This window comes from Aplidium turbinatum, chromosome 9 (genome assembly GCF_918807975.1).
Source record: "Aplidium turbinatum chromosome 9, kaAplTurb1.1, whole genome shotgun sequence".
Classification (NCBI taxonomy): domain Eukaryota; kingdom Metazoa; phylum Chordata; class Ascidiacea; order Aplousobranchia; family Polyclinidae; genus Aplidium; species Aplidium turbinatum.
The window spans coordinates 18,183,253-18,205,088 of NC_137480.1; the positions used below are offsets into that span (position 1 = coordinate 18,183,253).

A 21,836-nucleotide genomic window follows, 5' to 3' on the forward strand; every position below is an offset into this window, starting at 1 on the left:
AAAACCACGAGTCAACTTTGATGAAATCTGTCAGACATGATACGAGAGTAATTTCATTTGGGAAATTGGATTTTCCGTATCCGGAACCAGTGCGATCTAGCGGTGATACAAGTGGATTTGCTGGCTTCATATTGCTGAGCTTATCGGCTATTCGTCTCTTTTCAGCATTCGGAACTTTTGAACTAAAGAGAGCCAATGGTACCATATCAGCAGAAAGATACCATAGATGTCGTTTGAAACTCTTCGCTGCACTGTTTGATATCAGTTCGTTCACTGTTCTGTATTTTAGAATCTTGTGATATAAAGTTAAGCTGTTTCATGGGGCGTCGACAGCTACTGTGCAACAAAACCACCATTGACAATACACCAGAGAAATGAATGTCACGAATCGTTTTAGCTTCTGTATTTGAGAACTGGTAGTTATTGTCCCCTTTGGCAGCTCAGATGTTTGCCTTTCTAGCAGTACAATCTTTATGGCATATATGATCTTGGCCATCCATCGGGCCTTGTGGATGGCACCTGGTTTTTGGAAGCTAAAGTTCACAGTATCAGAACTTAAATAGGCCACGCATAAACTCATCATTTCTTTGTAGTCGTCACGCCTATACTCTAGCTGAGTTCTTGCAAGTTCGAGAATTTCATCTATCCATTCTTGAATAAGGGGACGTGCCTCTACAGAAAAGCTTTGTAAATCCAAGTGGCTCAGTCCTTGATCCCCATCGTGGGGAAGATGATTCCAGCTTGTCCTGAGCCTGGTAAAAACAGTGATCTCCGGAGAGTTTGATGGCTCAATGTTCAAGTCTTCAAACACATGAGACACTATGATTTCGCCGATGTGGTGTTGGCATGCTGACCATAGCAACGCTCGATCAAGTTGTTACTGAATACTTATACAATTATACATGCTGCTGTCATTTGACCTGTATTAGTCGATGTAGTATCAAATACCATATTGACTACATTCTCCGACCACTGCCAGCTATGCAACAATCCACAACTTAAGTTTGAGATGATATGTCCAGCCCGTTGATCAGTTCCTGTTTTGTAAGCTGGGATTCCTAGTAATTTCAGTTCTTTCGAGTCACCTACGGCAACCGCCAATCTCTCTTCGTGTTCGTACTTATTGACGAGGGTTGGGAGCCCTTTGCCATCCCAATGTAGCGACATAAACTTCGGTGGCATCCACAGTTCTCTACATTCCTGTGCTATTTCTTGGTTAACTTGACGCCTGGCCTTGTCAGCTTGTGAGTAGGATTTTGTAATTTTTGAAGCATCTCCTCCAGCTTCTTCTACGAAAGCCTCCGTGAACGCAGCTAGTTGTGCTGCTGTCATTTTTATTCTAGTAGCTAATGCTACTAATTTTGGAGATTTGACAGTGTCATGTGGAATGAAAGCTTTAGTCCCTGTGCGCACAGTCCTTTTGTGAGATTTTGGAGCTTGTTGTGGTATAAATGATGATAGCGGCGTTTCATCCTCGCTAGAGCTGCTTTCGAATCCAACAGTAGAAAATAAAGTTTCAGTTTCTCTAGCAGACTTCTCATGCCGTTTCTCTGCACTTACAATTCTCTCCTGTTTCCTTTTCAGTTTTGAAAATGATTTCACATCGAAACCAGCTATAGTAGCCATTCTATCAGTCTTCATCGATTTTAGAAATTTTTTGTCTTGGGTTTTGTATTATTTGCTCGGAATTTGGAGTCCATAAAGGGAATGTTTTCGACAGGTCATTTTGGTACTGTTCAACCTTAGCAATTACAGCAGGAGTTGTTCTTCGTGCCTTCGGTATTCTCCTCAGTTTCTCATTCTCCTGTAACAGTTTTATGATTTTTTGACAACATGTCTGCTCAGCTAACATGGGTATGCCTCCTTTTTCAAAAAATGGAATAGTTTTCATGTACACTATCTTGGCAGTCTCATATTTTGTGCGATTTTCACTATATCCGTTCTCTAAGTGAAAGATAATAGATCTCAATATCTGTAGCGCGGTTGGAAGACGGCTTCCTGTTATTTCGCCATCGCATTTAGTGACAGCATCACCTAAGCCAAATATTTTGTGTCTATTAGTTGTCATGTTAACGTACGACTACAATCAGAAATCTGAAAAGATAGAATTTTGCCCAAAATTACGTTTATTTACAAAAATTTGTAAAAGAGAAAGTAAAACCAAAGCCTAATTGCTGGATTCCAAACCTGAAAATGTAGGAAACGATGTAATAATAAATAAGGTATGCTATGGTGCAGTGGTGCACTTTCCCCCTGAAATCATAAACTTTACTAAAGTTAAATGCGAAACTTCATTTAATTATAGATAGTATTTACAAAATGGCAACCCTGAAAAGAAAAATTAATGGTTGCCCACATAGGCAGGTGCAGATTCCAACCAAATTTCACAAACTTTGTTTTAGGCCTAAATGGAACATTGGTACCGATCTACATGACAATTCATCGACATTGGGGGGTTTGCTGCACCTTAGTGTGCACTTGAGCCACACATTTCAGGACTGCTCTCCATTCAGCGGTACCTAATGGATGGAATAATTCCCGACAACAACACTTCAACAATGGAAAAACTTCACTCTGCCAATCTCAGCAACCCGGGCTTGCGTCAAAAGCCTCTATAAGTACGTGAAACTACCAGGAATAACCTATCAAGGCTTTGTTAGTCCGAGGGTAAAGATTTAAAACAAACCAATAAACAAAATAACACAGTGAAAACGCAATAAAAAAGATACTGTATGTATATACAGTAGTAAGAACACACCAAGAACGTTAGATAGCAAGAAAAATTAGTAAGAACAAAGAGATGGTAAAACACTGTACCAACGCAAAAAAACAAAAAACACGTAAACGAAACGACGGACTTGGAGAGCTAAAATCTTGCAATCAACTTTCAAAAACGCGGAAAAACTAAACTGTTGAAGAATTGACTTCAGCAAGTGCCAAAGTTACTATTGCAATTATGACACAATGAGTGAATAAGCAATGTGATTGCGATGTAACAATACAAGTTTACCGTACAGTACTCAAAAATGGTGAGACAGTAGTGTTAAAAAGTCGTCTGAAGTTTGATGGGCATTTTATCTTTCTATATAGAAAAATATGTACTGTGATTATGAATTATTTCAAAGCTTAAAAATGCATCGCGGGCCGCACCAAAAGTCCTCGAGGGCCGCATGCGGATCGCGTGTTTGAGACCCTTGTAGTATAATATATATGCATTTTATGTACTATTGTCATGTACAGTGTCTTGAAGCATATATATATTTTTTACTAAAACAATGAAAACTATCAATACTACAAAAAAGTGCTCAATGCTAAGCAAAAAAGCAAAGCAGAGCAAATTTTAGCATTGAGCACTTTTTTGTAGTATTGATAGTTTTCATTATTGATTTATATTTTTTACTATGTATGTGGGGTGGCACAATGCAAATGACATTATATCATTCAAATTGATAATCACGCAAAAAACGACCAACCTCTGCTAATTTCCGGCTGCTTTCTTTGCCCAGTCCCCTGTACCATATCTTTAACAAAATGGTCATTCCAATAGCCTTTTAAAACAGCATATCTAAAAATGGATATTAATTAGTTTATAATAAAACTGAAATGGTTTAAAGTTCCAAACCAATATTTATACAAAGCCTTTGCAATAAGATTACATTGTCAAAATTAGCAGTCATGATATGAATTTAGCTGAAAACAATTAAAGACAGACTAAAATCAATTAAATGAATCATATCATCATTCTGTGTATTATATGGTATTAACTAAAAAATTGTCACAGAAGCTTATGGCAAGAAAACAGCAATCAATAATTTTGAGCAAAATCACTCGATTTAGTTCTGTACAAACTCATTTAATAGCTTAGTTTGACTAACTTACTTTTTACACATTGACGCATCATCACAGGTTGTTTGAATTGCAATATCTGTACACTGAGCCATTTAGAATCTACTAATAGCTACAAAAATTTGTTATTATAATTACCAGATACACAATTCTAACTTCATATCATAGCAATGGTATCCAGCAATGAAATCTACAATCATGCAGAAGCTCTGTTAAGGAAGTTACTTTTAAGATACACCTGGTGATCTAGCCCAGGGGTCACCAAACTATGGCACGCGGGCCGAAACCGGCCCGCGAACTGATTTCATCCGGCCCGCCACGTGCTGCGGAAATAACAGCTGCACTACAACTGTTAAGAAAAAAAGTTACCAAACTTTTTGTAAAGGACGTTGCTGTTGAGCTACACGCAACCTGCTAATGATTTTTCCATATTGTTTCTTTTTATGACATCACAAACTTTGTTGTTCAAAACACCAATGTTTCATCAGTGCGATATCTCTGTTAGGCAAATCATACCAGCCAGACTAGACATCATAAGCAGAAGAATTTGGGCAATTCAAGTCAATGGAGATTCTAAATAGTTGTATATCTTTTCGCAATTCGCATCCGGCCGCAGCTGTTAATCTCGCAGCAATCCGGCCCTCAGAGAAAAAAGTTTGGTGACCCTTGATTTAGCCTATGATTTGTTGAGCTCAAGCAAAAATTTGCTTTTGCTGCTTTTAGCAGTTTCATAACATGTTACCAAACTACGGCCCAAACATACCAGAGGTCCCCAAACTACGGCACATGAGGTTTGTCTGCTAAACCGTGCAAACAATGTAATAAGCAAATTAAATTGGTTTTAGAATCCTTATGCTCGGATTGACAAAGCCTGGATAGGTTATTTCTGGTAGTTTCGCATACTTGTAAAGGCTTTTGACACAGGGCCAGTTACCAAAATTGACAAAGTTAAGTTTCCAATTGTTGTTGTCAGGGAATTAGCCTATTCTATCCACTAGGTGGAACTGAATGGAGAGCAGACCTTATAGTGCATTGCTCAAGCGTATACCCCAAGAGTCGAACCAGAGCTGCTTGATCCTGACGTCTTCGTTCAAGTCATGCTAACTAACTAACTAACCTATCAGGGCAGAGCAGACTTCCTATGAAAAGATAACGCAGTGTGAAATATTTAATTTGTTGTTTCTTATCTTCAAACAGCTGTTTCTGAAAGCTTAGATAGGCTAGTATGTAGTAATATGTATGTATGACTTTGTGATAAAATAATGAGGTTTCTCATCACAACCCATTTACCTGCACTCAACTGAACGTATTAATTGGTGCAGAGCGGAATAAAGTATACCCACTCTGTTGAATCACCACCACAGATCGCAAACTGTGCTGGAAAAAATGGTTATCTGGTCTGAGAGCATTTCTTCTTACACAGTCACCCAGCCGTTTCCAAAAAAAGTTTGGTGACCTCTGTTCTAGCCTATAAAGAATGACCATAGATATGAAGTAAAAAAGAAAACAGGCTATGCGTCTTCTCTTAAAAATCAACCGCTTTCAAATTTTATAGCTTATTGTTAAAAGTAGACTATGGGGCTTGTAGGTAAAATTATGTATGGTAATGGTCTATCAATATCCTCATTTTTGAAATACTTTTTATTTTGCCCAACTTTGCATTTTAAAGGCCAAACTCATGGTTTATGACAAATACTGTATTAAGTCTTTTGTATGGTCCCACTTGCTTTTGGTTCAAAACAAATTTATTGCAAAAGATATTATGTCTTTAAGGCCTATCTTTTATGTAACTTTGCGTAAAATGTGCTTATATCAATATAGATTAGAATTAGATAGTCTTGGATGTTGCATTGAGTCAAAGAAATGGGGAAAAATACGATTTCTGCAGTGAAGGCCTGATAGGTAGTGGTATTATAATATAGTGCTACACGTTTTGCTTTTAATTCCTTGAGCAGACCAATAGCCTATTCTGCTAGCCCACTCTTGCAGAAATGCAGGTACGATCACATTAAAAATATAAAAACATGCAGGCCGTGCTACACGGTTGCTAACTTAACATTGACGGTTCATAAATTAATATTCTGCTGTAGGCTACTAAAGCAGAAATTCATTCAGCTGTAGCCAGATAAAAGTATAGATGATAAAACTTGATAGTATAGGCAAAACCTTACAACTTCAAATTTTGCATTTCTGGAATCTGGTTGAGCACTGGCAGAACAGACATCCAGGGTTGCCAGATTGTAAAGGCAACAATATACCAAACTTTGGATTAAAATATACCAAATATATACCAAACTTATTTTTACCTGAAAAAAACAAACAAACTATGAGCAATTAGAAGCACATATACAAACAATACATGTTAACAAAACTTAACGGCCATTTTTCATTAAGAACCTTGAAAAATAAATGTTTGACAATGCATTGATAATACAGTAGAATTCGCCTATAGTGACACCTGAAGAGACCACGGAAAAAGTGTCACTATAAGCGAAGTGTCACTATAGACGAATGATGACGCCGTTAATAACGTCACTTGTGCAGTATCTGCGCATGCGCATCCCATGTTGGTTTAATTCAAACCCAGTCAGCAAATCAATCCTTTATGGTTCAATCTCTGCATACGTTAAATCAACCTAAAAAGATGGATTTGCTGGCTAGGAACTGGCGAATGCTGATAAGGACAAAATATGATTCCAACTTAAACTGGAAATACACCGTAAAGTGTCCTTATACGAAAATTTTTGAGCCCAAGGGACAGAAATGTGGTGTCACTGTAGGCTAAGCAAAGTGTTCTTATACACGAAGTCACTATAGGCGAAGTCATTTCTATGCAAAACATATGGTTTGCAAACGGGACTTTGCAACAGGTGTCAGTGTCACTATAGGCGAAGTGTCACTATAGCCAAAGTCACTATAGGCGAATTCTACTGTATGAATGGAAAAGTTTAGTCAAGCAATTCAAACTCATTTCCATTCTCATTTTCTAGATCATACATATTATGTGAATTAAAGTTTGCGAACATGCGTTGGGTAACATCAAATTTCTTACAGCATTCTCCTTTCATAATTAAACAATGCCTTACCCTCAGAATTGCTTCTAGCATTGGAAGTTTAAGCCTATTTCGGAATTTAGTTTTTACACAAGTGACCTGGCTAAACATTCTCTCAACAATAGCGTTACTGACTGGAGTAGCCAAACAAGCAAGAGCATAATGTGCTAACTCTTTGTAGGGTTTACAACTATCAACAGTTTCAAAGTTTCGGATACCAAGCCAAAATGGAACAGTTTCTTTTGGTAATCCGTCAGGAAAAGCAGACTTTTCTTCTTCCCATATGTGACAAATTAACTTTCTGTACTGGCTTTCAAGATCTGGGTTACGTGATAGAAGGTGCTGAAATGGAAGTTGCGAAAACGGTAAACGTGACATCTGTGAAAGAACTACATTTGGATGAAGGCCACTGAGACCTTGAAAAATTTGCTTAGACGAAGGGAGCCTTTTCTCAACTTGAATCAACAATTCCATTAAAAACTGCATGCATCGCTCAAGTAGAAGCTCCACCGAAACTATAAATTGTGGGTTTCCAGCATTCTCTCGTTTGCAGCGTAACAATTCAGACTGAAATCTTGAACCAAAATCAATAAGTGAAATTGGTTTTTGATATCCCCGAGTGTCATAGAGTCTTTGCTTCAGGGTTTTGTGATGCACATTCAACTCACTAACCATTTTCTCTGGGTCAGCCTTAGAGGCTTGAAAGAATGCATTAACCTTTTCAAATTCTTGGATCACTGGAGCAACCATAATTAAATACAAGTAAGTTATGTCATCACACAAGATATTACGTAGAGTTGCAGCCTTGTATCTGACAGCTTGAGTTCCAATTAGCTCTGCTGCTGCAAAGTATTCTTTTAAAACTTTCCAATTTTCCAATAGATTGGTAATCAACTTTCCGCGTACCAACCACCTTGTTGCACTCATTTTTTGGAAAGGAAGAGAAGCTGAACTGCTCTCCTCAGCAGTATCCAAGGCCTTAAATAAAGTCTTGTACTCGTCTCTCCTAAGTGCACTCTTACTAAACCAAGATGGAATTTCAGCCAAAAGAAAGCCTAAAGCTGAAGGAAGCTTTTCAAAGCCTTTCTCTACACACAGAGAAAGACTGTGGCAAATGCACTTAAACAAAACACAGTTGGGCGATTCCTTCAAAATCCTTGAAAACAATGAGTTTTGCTCTCCCACCATGTTTGCTGCTCCATCACTTCCAAATCCGATGCAGTTCTTAAAATCCATACCAGCATCTGCAAGAGTTTGTTTCAGCAAACAAAACAAAGCTTCTCCTGTAGCTCTGGTGACGGGAACTAATCCAAGTAACCCAACATCAATCTTTTCAAGCCTTTCATTGAAGTAAATCACAAGAGCACACATATGTTTGTCAGAGGAAATGTCAGTAGATTCATCACAAATCAAAGAAAAGGGCTTGTTTTTTATATCTTCCATGAATTCTTCAAATAATGATTTGGACAAAACGTTGTGAATTATTTTGGAGCACTTCGTTCTGTGCAAGCGAATATTGGCTAAAGCACTGCCTGTGCCATGCTTTTTTACTATCTCACTTAAATGATCCACAGTTGATACAGAACAATGACAACATACCGAAGCAGCAAGCTCCATTTCCACTTTTTTAACTTCCAGTGAAGGTGACACGCTTTGAAATGTTATTTTTCTTGAATTGTTAGTTGCATTTTCTCTTTTCTTGTGTTCCTCTGTTTTGTAATGCTGGATGATGGCTGCTTTTCGTACCGCAAGCACTTTTCTGCAAAGTTTGCAATAAGGTGCATCTCCTCCATCACTAGATTTAGAGATCCAAGGAAATTCATCAGACCATTCTGAACGAAATTTTCGTTGACCATCATAACGTGGTTTCCATTTCTTTGATGCCATTATTAATCAATTTTGAATTTCCTATACTCTACTGCAGTGGTTCTCAAACTTTTTTTTTTGCGACGCCTCTGGAAAAGTTTTCTGGACTTGCGACGCACCAGCAAATAAAAGTTAATGAGGAAACTTATTATTAAAGTTTTGTTTGTTGATACAACAACAAAAAGCAATGCATATTATTTAATGTAACGTGTGGGCTTGTTTGTTTTTACAAAGTTCATTAAATCTTGGGAGAATTTTTGAAACTGCCACCCGCATTTTTCTTTCTGTGTTTATTGGTGATCGAAATTTGCTTTTTATCACCGCCAAGGCAGAAAATCCTGCTTCACATAAATATGACGTGACATATGGGATAATAATTCGTAGTGCTTTCTTCACCAAAGCTGGATAATCGCCATTCATTGAAATCCAGAAATTTGCCGGATTTCCTGAATTAAACATCCTTTTCAGAGAATTGTCACAAGAAAGGTCAAAGTAGGCTTCTTTTTCTTGTGCAGTAAAAGACAGTGGAGTAGGTTGAACGAAAGGATCACGAATCCATTCGTAGTTTGATAAATTTCTCGGGAAGTATTTTGCAAATTTCGACTCGAGCTTGGACAAATGTTGCCCAAATATGCTTCACAAATTTGAAGGCAGCGTCATACTTTTCTTTTCAAGCAAATTGAACAAGAAAGTGAAGTATCGAGAGCTTCCAGACAGGTTTGCTATATCTTCCTTACACAATAGCAGCTTTTTAACGAATGCTGCAATTTTATCTGAAATGTCATTTTTATTCGGCCCTTGCATAGAAATGTTCAGTTTGGCGAAGATATCACACAAGTAAAGTAAGTCAATTTCAATAAGAAATTGTTCTGAGCTAAACACTCTGCAAGTGGATTATTTTCTTGCTGCAAAAAAGCCTGAAGTTCATCCACCAATTCGCAGAAGGGTTCAAAGAATTTTCTAAACGAAAGCCACTCGAATGAAAATTAAAAGAGCAAACTCCGATGCGCTGCATTCATTTCTCCACAAAGTTTTTTGAAAACTCTTGACTTCAGTGGGCTTGTTTTAATGAAGTTAACAACTTTGGTGACAACTGAAACTGCTAATCAAAGGATTAACCTCATCTTTATAAGATAAACTGAATCCAGCTACGAAACGAAACTCTTCTGCGACGCCCTTGGAAAATTGAAACGACGCACCAGGGCGTCGCGACGCACAGTTTGAGAACTACTGCTCTACTGTTACTGTAAAGGATTGCCAGATTGTAAAGTAAATATCTGGTAGAAATTCAGAAACAGTTTTTTTAATTTCAAAAATATACCAAGAATATACCAGTTTTCCAAAATATACCAAACTAAAAAATCGCATACCAAACAGGTTTGAAATATACCAGATTTCTGGAATTTGGTATATAAATATACCAGTTGGCAACCCTGCAGACATCCACAAGACGAACTCATCCAACCAGAACGATAAAATTCGTGTCAGCTGAATGAGGACAGCTGTTTGAAGATTCTGGGACCAAAGATTCGGCTAAACTTAGCACTCTTGTCCATTCCATATACTTGCATGGGCCCGCTTGTCAAAAATTGAAAAGTTTTTGGTACGTGGTCCAAAAAGCTCGCCTATCCCTGGTCTATAGAGAAGTCTAACTTTAGGTTTTTCAGGGTGATGTTCACAGAAGGCTATGATAATTTTTTCCTTTGCCGCAGATGATTATTATTTATCTGCATTTTACAGGGTAAGTTACGTCATTTTTTTCTTTAGGGGTGGGAGAGGGAGTGGCCAAATGCTCCTCTGCCGAACAGAAGGCAAAAGATTATTTTTTACTTTTTTGCGTCAAAAATATATCATCTGTTTAATTGAATCAAACAGTGCCACGCATTTTCTGGCTTACACACAAATACTGCACCAGCACTGCCACTTGACAATAATGTAAATTGCACATAAACAACTTGTATTGCGACAACGTGCAGACCCCAATAATTGCACGAAAATAATCAGTCGAAAACACTTTAGTTTCACAGCAAATTCACATTTTATAGCATAGCCTACATTTCTCAATAATAACTTAAATGCAATGCATGTAAAAGAAGACAAGTCTTGAGTTATTTCAAATTAGATATATGATTAAATTCCGAATGTATGACAATGTAAATATCCATGTTGAAAAAGCAATCGATAAAATTGATGCACTTTTTCTTAAACCTTCAACAAACACAACGATTGGTCTAAAGACTCTAAATAAAATATAGAGTTCGCGTCAGCAGTCATTATTGGACACCAGTAAAATTGTCGAGTGGTAAGAGCACCTGCACGATGTTAAGAACAACAACGGTTCGAAACCTACCCAATGCTGTTGTGTCTGGCAAAATACGTGAGTTACTAAACTACATGCTTGAAGTGGATATGAATGCTAGCTTTCTTGTGTTCCTGTCCGTTTAATGAAAACCTTCAACTAGGCTACCGAGCAAAAACCTTCGTCGTAACATCTTTTTGCATTAATCCAACGTCTGAACACTTTTTTTGATTTGCGAGCTAGGTGAAAATGAAACGGTCACGTCACAAGATTGGGCTCAACATTTATGCTGGTGAGGGTGCCTTAGCACACTTGTTGGCATAATGCTGCAAAAGGCAAAAACGTAATGTAAGATTTTCGTGTTCTGTTGGAACACAGCAAGTTGCTTGAAATGATTAAAAATGAAATAAACATCGCATCCGGTAAAACACAAATAAATGCAACTTCTGTAGCAACCGAGCAACACTGTCAAAATCAGTGATAATATCAACAAAAACGATTTGTTTTATTATTCTGGACGTCTTTGCATTGTACTGCATAGGTTCTCATTCATCCATAGAAAATGTGGCCAAAACACACAATCATGAGACAAGATGTAGTTTTTTTCCAAAAAAAAGTCAAAAAAATAAACTAGATGTAAATACACAGCTTATAACATTAGAAAATTACACAAAAAATACAATTTAACTTACTATCGGCTACCGTAGATTCTGCTGAACGCAAGCAACTAATGCAGAAAGCACAGAAATTGCAATCGGAAACACAGTTTACAAAAAAACGGTCATCATTAGAAAAGTTTACAAGTAACAACAAGCATAACAAGACTGCAAGCACTAGAGTGTTGAGAACAGGGCTGTGGAGTCGGAGGGATTTTGGCGGGTCCGGATCACATCCAAAGTCCGGTCGGTCAGTTATAAGCCGAGAAGTCGGAGTCGTATATTTTTTGCTCGACGCCACAGTCCTGATTGAGAATAGCAACTTAACATAAAATAATTGCATATTGACATTGAGACTTTCGAAATTCTCGCGACAAATGAAGCTACATATATCCAATAATCCATACCACACAGCTCAAAGTACAACAGCATCAGTGCAGTGTAGTATGGAGCACATATCTTAGCCTACGTGCTTTGATAAACTGCATCTTTGACGACTGTTACTCCTCAATGTGCTCATGCAATAGAAAATTGCTCGAAAGCACATTAAACTACTTCAGATTTTTAAGTCACAATTAGAAGATAAATAATAATAATACTTGAGCAAGACAAAAAGGAAAGATAATGTAAAACTGTTTTTTTTTTTTTTTCTTAGCTATCGAAACCAAAAACGGATTCTCACTTGCACGAAGCTAAAATACAATGACTTTGTGTCACTAAAATCGATGCAGAAGTTGATGCAGTAGCTAAGCATGACTTTCTCCTCCTGAGAGATCAACTTCCCTGTCCATCGAACCATATTCGCTTCCATCAGTGGATCCATCGATGCTGATGTGGACGTCAAGTTGAAAACGCCGGTTTTGCTCAGTCGTGAAGAACACCAGCATGGGAACACCAACGCACACGCAACCCAGCATCACATAATTAGCAAAGAGCGGGTCTGAAGCGCAAAGGGAGGTTGAAAGTGCAGTTTGTGATAGAGCAATGTAAAATAATAATAGTGTTCTCAGAACAGCATTCGAATAAATTACGCGGACAAAACGTTTAGCATTGTTTTTCAAAGTAGAAAAAAATAACTTGAATGCAAGGCTGTTTTGCGTAGAAACGACGTTTTCAGTCAACAAAATATTTCTCGTTACTTAGCCGAGTGAACACCCAGCCTGACGCTGACAACCAGGCAGAACTCTATCTCTTTTCACTGTTTTCACTTGAAAGAAACATTAGCACTGTTTTGTACTTTAGCAGTTAAGACGTTAGTGATACAAAAAATACTTCAAATTCAGTCTTACTTGACGCAAGGCCTAGGAGAAGCAGAAAAATGAACGAGAAGACGTTGAACAGCCACACCACGATAGAGGTAGATGTTCCTTCGCATGTTGGATAGCCTGCGTCAGCGGCCATCTCCATGCCTACTGGCACGGCCGCGTTCATCACAGTACCGAGGAGCACGCATACAGTCCACACCTCAGCTGACACAATGTACAATGAGAAAATGTTGTCTATGAAACTGACACGTATAACTATAAGAAATTGGGCAAGGAGAAAGTGATTCATGGCAGGTTACTACTGGTACTTATTGAATCACCTTCTCTTTGCCACCTTTAAATTTCGTATTACCAGTCGCCTCTGTAAAAAAAAAGAGAAAGACTAGGACTGAAGTGTGAATTCGCCAGATATCACTATTTTGGTCTTTCCAAGCATTAGTAGCTTCCAACTGATAATGCAACGTGATTAACTAATAGCAGTATAAAACATAGTATAAAACATATAGAATACAAGGCCTCCAAGTACCCGGCGGCCGCGGCCGCCGAAAAGTCGTAAAATGGCCTCCGAAACTACCGCGCCGGTAGGCGACGTATAGTCGCCGGCTTCCACAAGCTAGCCTTTCTTCACTCTGTTGGTATTTGAAATTTTATTCTCTACTCGCGTTTAATCGTGAAACTTTTTCCCTCACCGGCATTCGCAACCTGTACATAAACAAGGCAAAGTCCGACAAGAAATATTGCTGATACAGGTTTTGCAAAAAGGCTGCGCGTCGACTGACTGCATTAAAACTCCAACGATAGCTTTACACCTACTTGGGAAGCAGTACAATTAAATACAACTGCAAATATGTTATAGGGCCTTGTTTGCGTTGTTACCTGAATGAACGACAGCACGATATTTATTAACGGATTTCCAAATACACAAATTTTTAACGGATTTTTTACTTGCCAAGGCTGCCAAGCGCGAGTATTTGGCCGCCGGGAAGCTCTGGTAGGCCATGCTTGGTCGCCGGAAAAATAGAGGAGCTTAGAGGCCTGAATACACTGACTAGCTTTTAACAGATAAATTTACGAAGTTAGTTAGTGGGCCAATCAGAAAAATATACATATGTTACGAAAAAATGTTATCTTTGTAAGTGCGGCAATCACTGCGCGTTTAGCTAGAAAAATTTCCCTTTTACATTGTGGTATCGTAGAATAGCGGTGAATGTGTTAGCATAATATATTTTTAGCAAGTGGCTCACCGGATTGAGGCAAAAATGGAGTGAAATTAAGCCACTTGTTGGCGATGATGATAAAATAAAGAAACAAAATGATACAAAAAGAGAATAAAACAGTGAGAACAAGCTTCATCCTTCCTTTCAAGCGATCTGTGATCCTGAAACAGCAACAAAAACTACCTTCAGAAATCACTTGCATTCATTCTCGCACAAAGGTCGGATGCTCTTATTTAAACAAAACAAAGTTTTATTGACTTGCCCACTAACTGCATTGACAGAGGAAAACCAAAGCGCATTTTACTCTCAGGGAAGGACTGAAGGAGACAACAAAATGTCGAAAGCAGATTTGCTCAACATTCGACAGCAAATCAACCGATTTTTAAAAAATCAACCCAATGCAAATCAACCAAATGGAAAAAAAGGTCAATGTGCTGATAATTATTTTGAGTACGATTAAGTTTTGAAAAAATAAACAAAACATCATGTGACGACTGACGCGTGCAGACTAGATAAACTAGTTAATATTTTGCATAAGTGTGCTTTACTTACCATCCAACAAGCATTCCTACTAAACAACCAACCATGCTCATGACAAATCCAATCATCCCGGCTTCTTTCTGTGTAGCAAAGTAACGGTTAAAAAGATCTAACAACGCTTAAAAGATTGCCATACGGTTTTTGCTTTCGCATACAGATTACCAGTTTTGCACCGAGAATGCATGTAGTTCAATGTGAATTTAATTCCTGATTGACTAAAAAGATAAAGTTATTCTAAAGTCATATGCTAAATATTGGGAAATCGAAAAAAAATTCAAAATTTGAACTTTTTGGCCTTTCCTGTCATACTCAGACAGCAGACCAGTCGGTTTTTACATTGATTCAACGTCTGCAGACGTTGTAAAGAAACGACTGATTTGTTGTGTAAGATAATTGATAAAAATCAACTTTTAAACAGACTCACTTGTTGGACGCCAATGGGCTTGATGATAATAGGCATGACACCAGTCCATGCTGACCAGGTGCCGATGACAAGTGCCATAACTGCAGTTACCACCCAGTACTGCCTATGGTGAAGAAGTTGCTTTAACCCTTCCTGTAATGAAATTAGAGACGGTGACCTCCTATAGCCAGCGAATCAAGTCATTCTTGCCTTGATTTAACGTTAGCGGAGGTTGAAACAATGGAAGGCCTGATTTGTTGATTGGGTTACAGCCATATCCTAGAAAGTTCGCCTTAACTACTTTCATCAATTGTTCTTTATTGTATTTATTTGCACATGCAGCCCCACAGCCTGGTACACAGGTTTGTCATGCAGGCCATAGTGGGTTTAATGTATTGATGATTTTACGATCACAATACAGTATAACAACGTTAGAGTAGGGTACATATCAATTAAAATTATTTCACAAGTGTAGATTGTACGTTCTTTTTTAGCCGAATGTTGCGAGTTGGCTGTAGTGATAGCGGTTTTTCACAGAGCTTCCGGAACACAGTTCTCTAGCCAATAGCCATGCGCAAATGACAAGTAGTGTCATGACGAGCAGTCTCTCACTCCAACTCGTCACTTGCACATGACTAGAGACTTTTATTGATCAAAACTGTAGCGTGTTTGTATTCATATAACCGTTCTTACGTTGTATTGATAGTTGCGGTTATCATGCATTATTTGGTACGACGTACCAAGTAAAACTCTTTGAACTTGCAACGCAACAGCGATAACAAATTAACAGACATGACAAAAGTTGCATCTACTCAGCCCGATCTTCAACAAATATAAGCATAAGTATATTGCACTGATGTGTGATGCCCTTTGAACATGAAAACGACGCACTAGACCAAGATATCTCCCAGTTTGAGAAATACACTTTAAAGTTAAAAGCATTTAAAATAAATAATTAATCTCAAAAAAAAATAGTTCTCTTTGCTAAATTGGACTACCCTCTTAATCGAACCAAGTTGAGTTGGTTCAAGTGTGGTCCGATTAAGCGGGATTGACACAGCAAGTATCTAGTGTACCTTCAAGCTAACTCTGGGAATAGCAGCAGATACACTTGGTGGTAAAGGAGGCCGCTTGGGGAAAAATACCAACATTGAAACGAAGACAAACACGCTCAATCCACACTCAATGTAGAGGATGTTTTTTATTTCTTGACTGGGAAAAAATTTAACAAATTAAGAAATGCATACATGAAAATAAATAAACAAATGTGATAAAAACTAACTTCTTGTGTCAGAAATTATTGTTATCTTACATAACAAAAAAAAGTAGAAATAATGAACTAAAAATTCTCCCAAATTTGGACTAAAGTCGTCTGATTTGGAAGGTTAACTTTGAACAGAACTTGGACAATTTTAAAAATCTGAAGGCTATGAGTGCACAACACAAAACGTTAGTATACATAGAAAAAAACGTTATACTCCTTTCTATTCAATTTCCTACTCGGTAAAACTCTATTGTCAAAAAGCAACAAAACGTCTCCTTCGCCCGACATACATGAGAATTAAAGCACAAGTAAATCTTATTACCGAATCATAAAGACTTCGTGGCAGGTGCTGTTAATGTCGTCGGGAAGAACATGAAGACAGCTTTTAGATGCATTCTTGGCGTCATTTGAAGGATCTTGCACGACCATTCCAACAACATAAGCAACACCGGTACCTGAGCAATTATAAATATGGATTGTAAGTGTAAAAAATTATAGGTTGGTTGAATGACTTTCCTGCGTGTAGGCTAAGTCAGGTTGAAAGAAGTTTTGCAAAAAAAAAAAAAAAATGATAACGCGTTAATTGCTTACACAGCACATGCTTTTAAATAAACATTTTAATTTGAGCATTTGAAAAGATTTCCTGAGCCAAAAAGTTTCCATGCTATAAGACATGCGACAAGCACACAAAAGTACAGAGTAACTTACAATAACAAAAAATTGAAAAATATACAATTGTTCAAGCATATGATTTACCCATGTAATTGAACAAAGTTGCGACCCCAGTTGCAGTAATTCTCTCTTTCAAAGGGAACCAAGTATTGGAAAGCAAAGGGGGAGCAGCCATGACAACACAGCCAGCGATTCCATTGAAAAATTGTCCAATATGAATGAAACTATAAGCAAAAGTCAGAAACGGTAGTCAGAATAATGTGAAGTATACATATAAGCTATACAATATATTCGAGAATTATACTACAATTGAAAACGTGCCGAGCCACTACACAATTTTCTGCAGCATATAAAACTATTTAAGCAGAAAAAATAGTATTTCTACATCGATAACAATGTTTTTTTGAGTTTATGAACACTATAGTTAAAAACACAACAATGTTTTAAAATAAATGTAAACGTTTGTTTAAGCTAGGGGTACTGGTTCAGAAGTTATAAAAGACAAGATAATTTATACGTATATTGGAAATCATCAAATATATATATACACTTTTATACAGTTACTAATTATGTAATCACCTCTACAGCACGGCTCTCAAGACTCAAATTGCTCTAAGGGCCAAATGAACACTTGTATTCCTGTACATTAACCCGAAAGCCGCAATACACAATAAGAATTCATAAAACAAAATAACACAATTAAAAGATAAAACACAATAAAAAAAAGGTAGTAAGAACACACCAAAAATATTGCAAGAAACGTAGTAAGAGCAAAGATATGGAAATTTGAAAAAACACTGTATAAACGCAAAAAAAAAAACGAAAACGAAACGACGGACCTGGAGAGTAAAAATCTTGCAATCAACTTTCAAAGGCGCATAAAAAAACTAAACCCTTGAAGAACTGACTTCAACAAATACCAAGGAAACTATTGCAATAATGACACAATGAGTGAATAGGCAATGTGATTGTGATGTAACAATACGAGTTTCTCACACGCAATAAAATGGCGCGACAGTAGCGCTAAAAAGTCGTGTGAAGTTTGTTGAGCATTTTTAGACTTTTTAAGCAATTTTAGATTGAATTTTATCTTTCTAAATCTATAGAAAAAATAAAGTACTGCAATTATTAATCATTTCAAAGTTTAAAAATGTATCACGGGCCGCACAAAAAGTCTTCGTGAGCCGCATGTGGCCTGCGTGTTTGAGACCCTTAGAACAGAACATGTATAAAATTTATCTCATTAGATGAGGCATGTACAGATGAGTTTTCCCCGGTCATGTGTGCAACAAAGCAAAATACAGAAAACTAACAAAATTTAATACAAAACTAACTTACTAATGAAGTACAGATACATCCAAAGGCAAGCAGCGAAGAGCTGTTCCTAAACTGATGAAAAAAGCAGTGGTGACCACCGAAACACGAAGTCCTTTATTGTCCAGCACCCACATAAAGATAGGCATAAAAATAATGAAAGATATAGGACCCCAATTGGTGAGCAGTTCAATGTCCGCTGAAAAATCAATAAGAAGCCTTTTAATGCTTATCCAATTATGACATACATATAGAAACAAATCAAATAATATCATAGTGTTTATAAACATATTAGAGATATAATAGAAATCAAAGCATTGTCACCACTCGTAATGTCTGCTCTCTTAGATGTTTTGTATGTGTTACCAAAACAGAATGATATGAATTGGATTGTTTCATTGATCGTTATATTGATTTACATAAAGAAATAATCATCGTATTTTCTGTTGACATTGTCAATTGAAATGTCTGATAGTTGAGCTGCATAAGGTTGGCATCTATTGTGTTTGGAAGCTATGTGTAGGAAGATTAATAGCAGTAGCCACATGCCTCTGCCGATCATCTCATTTTGAAAACGTTAACTCTGAGAAGTTCCATGCATCAATGCAGTTTTTTTCAAATATTTTGAACCAGTAAAGCAGGCCCTGTCACCCAGTTTGAGAGAATGAACATTTCGATGCTTAAAGTGTTGTGGTCGGTTAATTATTCCATCCACTAGGTGCCACAGAATGGAAAGCAATGGTAAATATTCAGTAACCATATTAAGGTCAGCTATTTTGATTAGAGATTGTGTTCACAAAAGTGATAAAAAGAGAATTGGGCAATATAATTTACAAACACCGTGAAATTTAATCACAGGAGCCATGAAGTATACCAAATCGTTGCAACATAATTTGGTAGGACCTATATTTATATACTAGAATACTAGCACCAACATTCAACCATACTCTATCACTATGGTTGAACAGTAATGGATATGCGTGCCGTATAGGTATAGTATACTCATACTGTTAAAAGAATAATATAAACTACAGTACAAGCAGAGGGGGGCATCGACCACTACTTTAAAAATAGCATGCCCCGCTACTTGAGCTAAAGTAGAGTGCACTACTAATCTATAAAAGTAGCATGCTACTTGGGCTTAAAGTAACATACTCTTTTGTCTTAATAAAACTGACACAAGAAACACTTTGTGATTTCAAAAAAAAGTTGAAGAGAATAATATAATTTGTTTACACCAGGGGTGTCCAAACTTTTCTCCAGGCAGAACAAATATATGTATATGACAATGCAAAAGGTCACACAAAAATGTATTGCGGGCCGGACTTTGTACATCCCTGGTTTACAGTGCCACTTCAACGTCACTATAGAAAACACGTTCTAGGAATCTAAGGGAAATTTATTGTTACGCATCTTTCAAAAACGCGAGCACTTCAAAATGTACGTCGCCGAGTTCTGCCCACTTTTCCAATGAAGGAAAATCTCTCCACCGCAGCACTGGAAGGAATGGGTCTGCTACTATTCGGTGAGTCCGATTCGGTGAGTCTGATTCGGTGAGTTCCTAACCTCTAACCCTAACTCCTAATCCCTAACCCTAAAACGGCAATGATAATTAGGCCACGGTACCCAATAATTAAAAAAAAAAATTGAAAAAATCCCCCATTAAGGGATCGGACTCACCGAATCGGACTCACCGAATCGGGCCATTCCGGGAAGGAATGGGGGTGTTGTACTATTTAATAAAGAGATATTATATATAAATCGGCAACAGGAAACTTGTTTCTGTCTAAAAAAAGCCTCTGCAATTGACTTTTCTTTCCATAGCTACCCACGTTTCATGCAATGGCACCAGTCCAACACACTGTCAAAAATTTCATCTTCTGTGTTGTGACAGGTGTTGGCTTGATGTTTTCCATAATAATTGAATGATTTTTGCTTTGATTGTTTCATGCATTGTTTTAATGAAAAATCTCCAAAAAGAAATATTTTTTTCACTTTATGTTGGAAAGTAACTGGTAGCAGGAATGTGACCAAAATAAATGTAGTGTCTCTTTGATACATTAAAAAGTTGCTGCTATTGCAGCTGCTACTCCAACAAAAAAGTAGTGGCGCTAATGCTACCAAAAAAGTAGACTGCCCACGTCTGAGTATAAGTATAATAAACACCTACATTCTGTAAAACCATAAGATACTTCTGCAGAATCATCAATTGGTGCCCATGTGTTCCAAATTGCACCTTGAAGCATGCCCAACATAGAGAATACTAAACAAATATACCAACGGTACCAGTAGGTGGCATAGCGCTGAGTTTTAGGTTCAGATTCACTGTTGTTTTCAGATGAAGTTTCACATCCAATGCTTTTGTTGTTGTTGCTAAGAGCCTGTAATACATTGACTCTCTATAAATACAGTAATCTCATTCAAGCATATTCAGTGGAGTTTAGTAAAATCAACCAAACTAAACAAGGCAACCATGTCAGTAAATAAACAGTCATGATTTAAATGTAAGGACAAAAATGAATAAATAAACAAGGATTATGCCCAACAATAGCATGCAATGATTGACTTGCAACTATATCATAATCACTCACATGCTAATGATTAACTTGTAATCTTATTTTAGTTTACTGCCGAACCTGGTGTGCCACTTTAGGTGAAAACTGATCTGGTGGCAATTCATCCTTAAGCAAGGGTGTTCTTTCACCCATATTGCACAGACAAATATGGTATTCTCATTGAATTAGGTTTGTCTAGAAAATGATGTACAATGTGGATTAATAGAACAGTTTCACATATTATTTCAACAGATTATACTTGATGTCATACCAACAAATTCACAAGTCCAATACTATTGTACTTAACACCTAGGCTACTGTATTTGAGTGACCTGGTTACAGAAATCAAAACACAATTTAAACCATCACTCTGAATAGGTCATTTCTTAATTAGTTCTACACCAGGGTATATTCTTAAGCAGATTATGTGGGCTAACATTGATTGTCTGGTTTTGCTAAGAATTGCTAGGAATTATCCAGTCAACAATTCTTGACAATGTGAGACAATACTTGCTTCTATGTAACAAAAACAAGCAATGTGAATTATGTAATAATAATAATAATGGCGTTGCAAGCACAGCAGTGCTTTTCACCTTCATAATTTACGTAGCAATATGAAATAAATAAAAAAAACAAAATAGAATACCGACAAGGAAGTCATAAACAAGAGACAAAACACCAAGAAAAACGAGTCAATACTACCTAGAGCATACATATCTTATAAAGGCACAGCATAACACTAAAAATCAAACAAAAAACACCTGGGGCTAGAGACACCATAATTATACAAGATACAATATAACTGTCAGTAGAGATAGGTATACAATAGTGGGCTACATACGTTATATACTGTACAAGTTACAAGATGTAGTAAATGTCAACGTTA

At 37.2% G+C, this 21,836-nt stretch overlaps 3 protein-coding genes across 3 annotated transcripts in view; all 3 read right to left on the reverse strand.

The window, feature by feature from the left end:
* LOC145776612 (leucine carboxyl methyltransferase 1-like) overlaps positions 1-4,032 on the reverse strand; it is an 18,175-nt gene extending 14,143 nt beyond the window's left edge. The window contains exons 1-2 of the mRNA XM_082587843.1: positions 3,880-4,032; positions 3,474-3,565 (exon numbers count right to left, since the gene is read on the reverse strand). Of these exons, the coding sequence (XP_082443969.1) occupies positions 3,474-3,565; positions 3,880-3,941 (154 nt within the window). The 5' untranslated portion in view covers positions 3,942-4,032. The remainder of the gene's footprint in view (positions 1-3,473; positions 3,566-3,879) is intronic.
* Positions 4,033-6,794: 2,762 nt separating this feature from the next.
* On the reverse strand, positions 6,795-8,786 carry LOC145776749 (protein FAM200A-like). Its single transcript, XM_082587975.1, has one exon. The coding sequence runs from the start codon at positions 8,784-8,786 to the stop codon at positions 6,795-6,797; it is 1,992 nt and encodes a 663-aa protein (XP_082444101.1).
* A 1,934-nt stretch (positions 8,787-10,720) lies between these two features.
* LOC145776750 (solute carrier family 49 member 4 homolog) lies at positions 10,721-21,103 on the reverse strand. The gene is made up of 11 exons (XM_082587977.1): positions 21,032-21,103; positions 20,566-20,776; positions 18,420-18,594; positions 17,166-17,305; positions 16,732-16,864; positions 16,222-16,357; positions 15,167-15,298; positions 14,755-14,822; positions 14,230-14,363; positions 13,010-13,189; positions 10,721-12,660 (listed from the first exon to the last, which is right to left on the reverse strand). The coding sequence occupies exons 1-11, from the start codon at positions 21,101-21,103 to the stop codon at positions 12,467-12,469; spliced, it is 1,575 nt and encodes a 524-aa protein (XP_082444103.1). The 3' UTR covers positions 10,721-12,466.
* Between the last annotated feature and the right edge of the window lie 733 nt (positions 21,104-21,836).

Bases quoted from the DNA above. Each gene is read 5' to 3' on its own strand.
- LOC145776749 (XM_082587975.1), bottom strand. From the start codon at position 8,786: ATGGCATCAAAGAAATGGAAACCACGTTATGATGGTCAACGAAAATTT.
- LOC145776750 (XM_082587977.1), bottom strand. From the start codon at position 21,103: ATGGGTGAAAGAACACCCTTGCTTAAGGATGAATTGCCACCAGATCAG. The intron at 18,595-20,565 runs GTAGGTGTTTAT...TTGATTTTTCAG, and splicing joins ATCTTATGGTTTTACAGAAT to CGGACATTGAACTGCTCACC. The intron at 14,364-14,754 runs GTAAGTAAAGCA...TTGCTGTTTCAG, and splicing joins GTAGGAATGCTTGTTGGATG to GATCACAGATCGCTTGAAAG.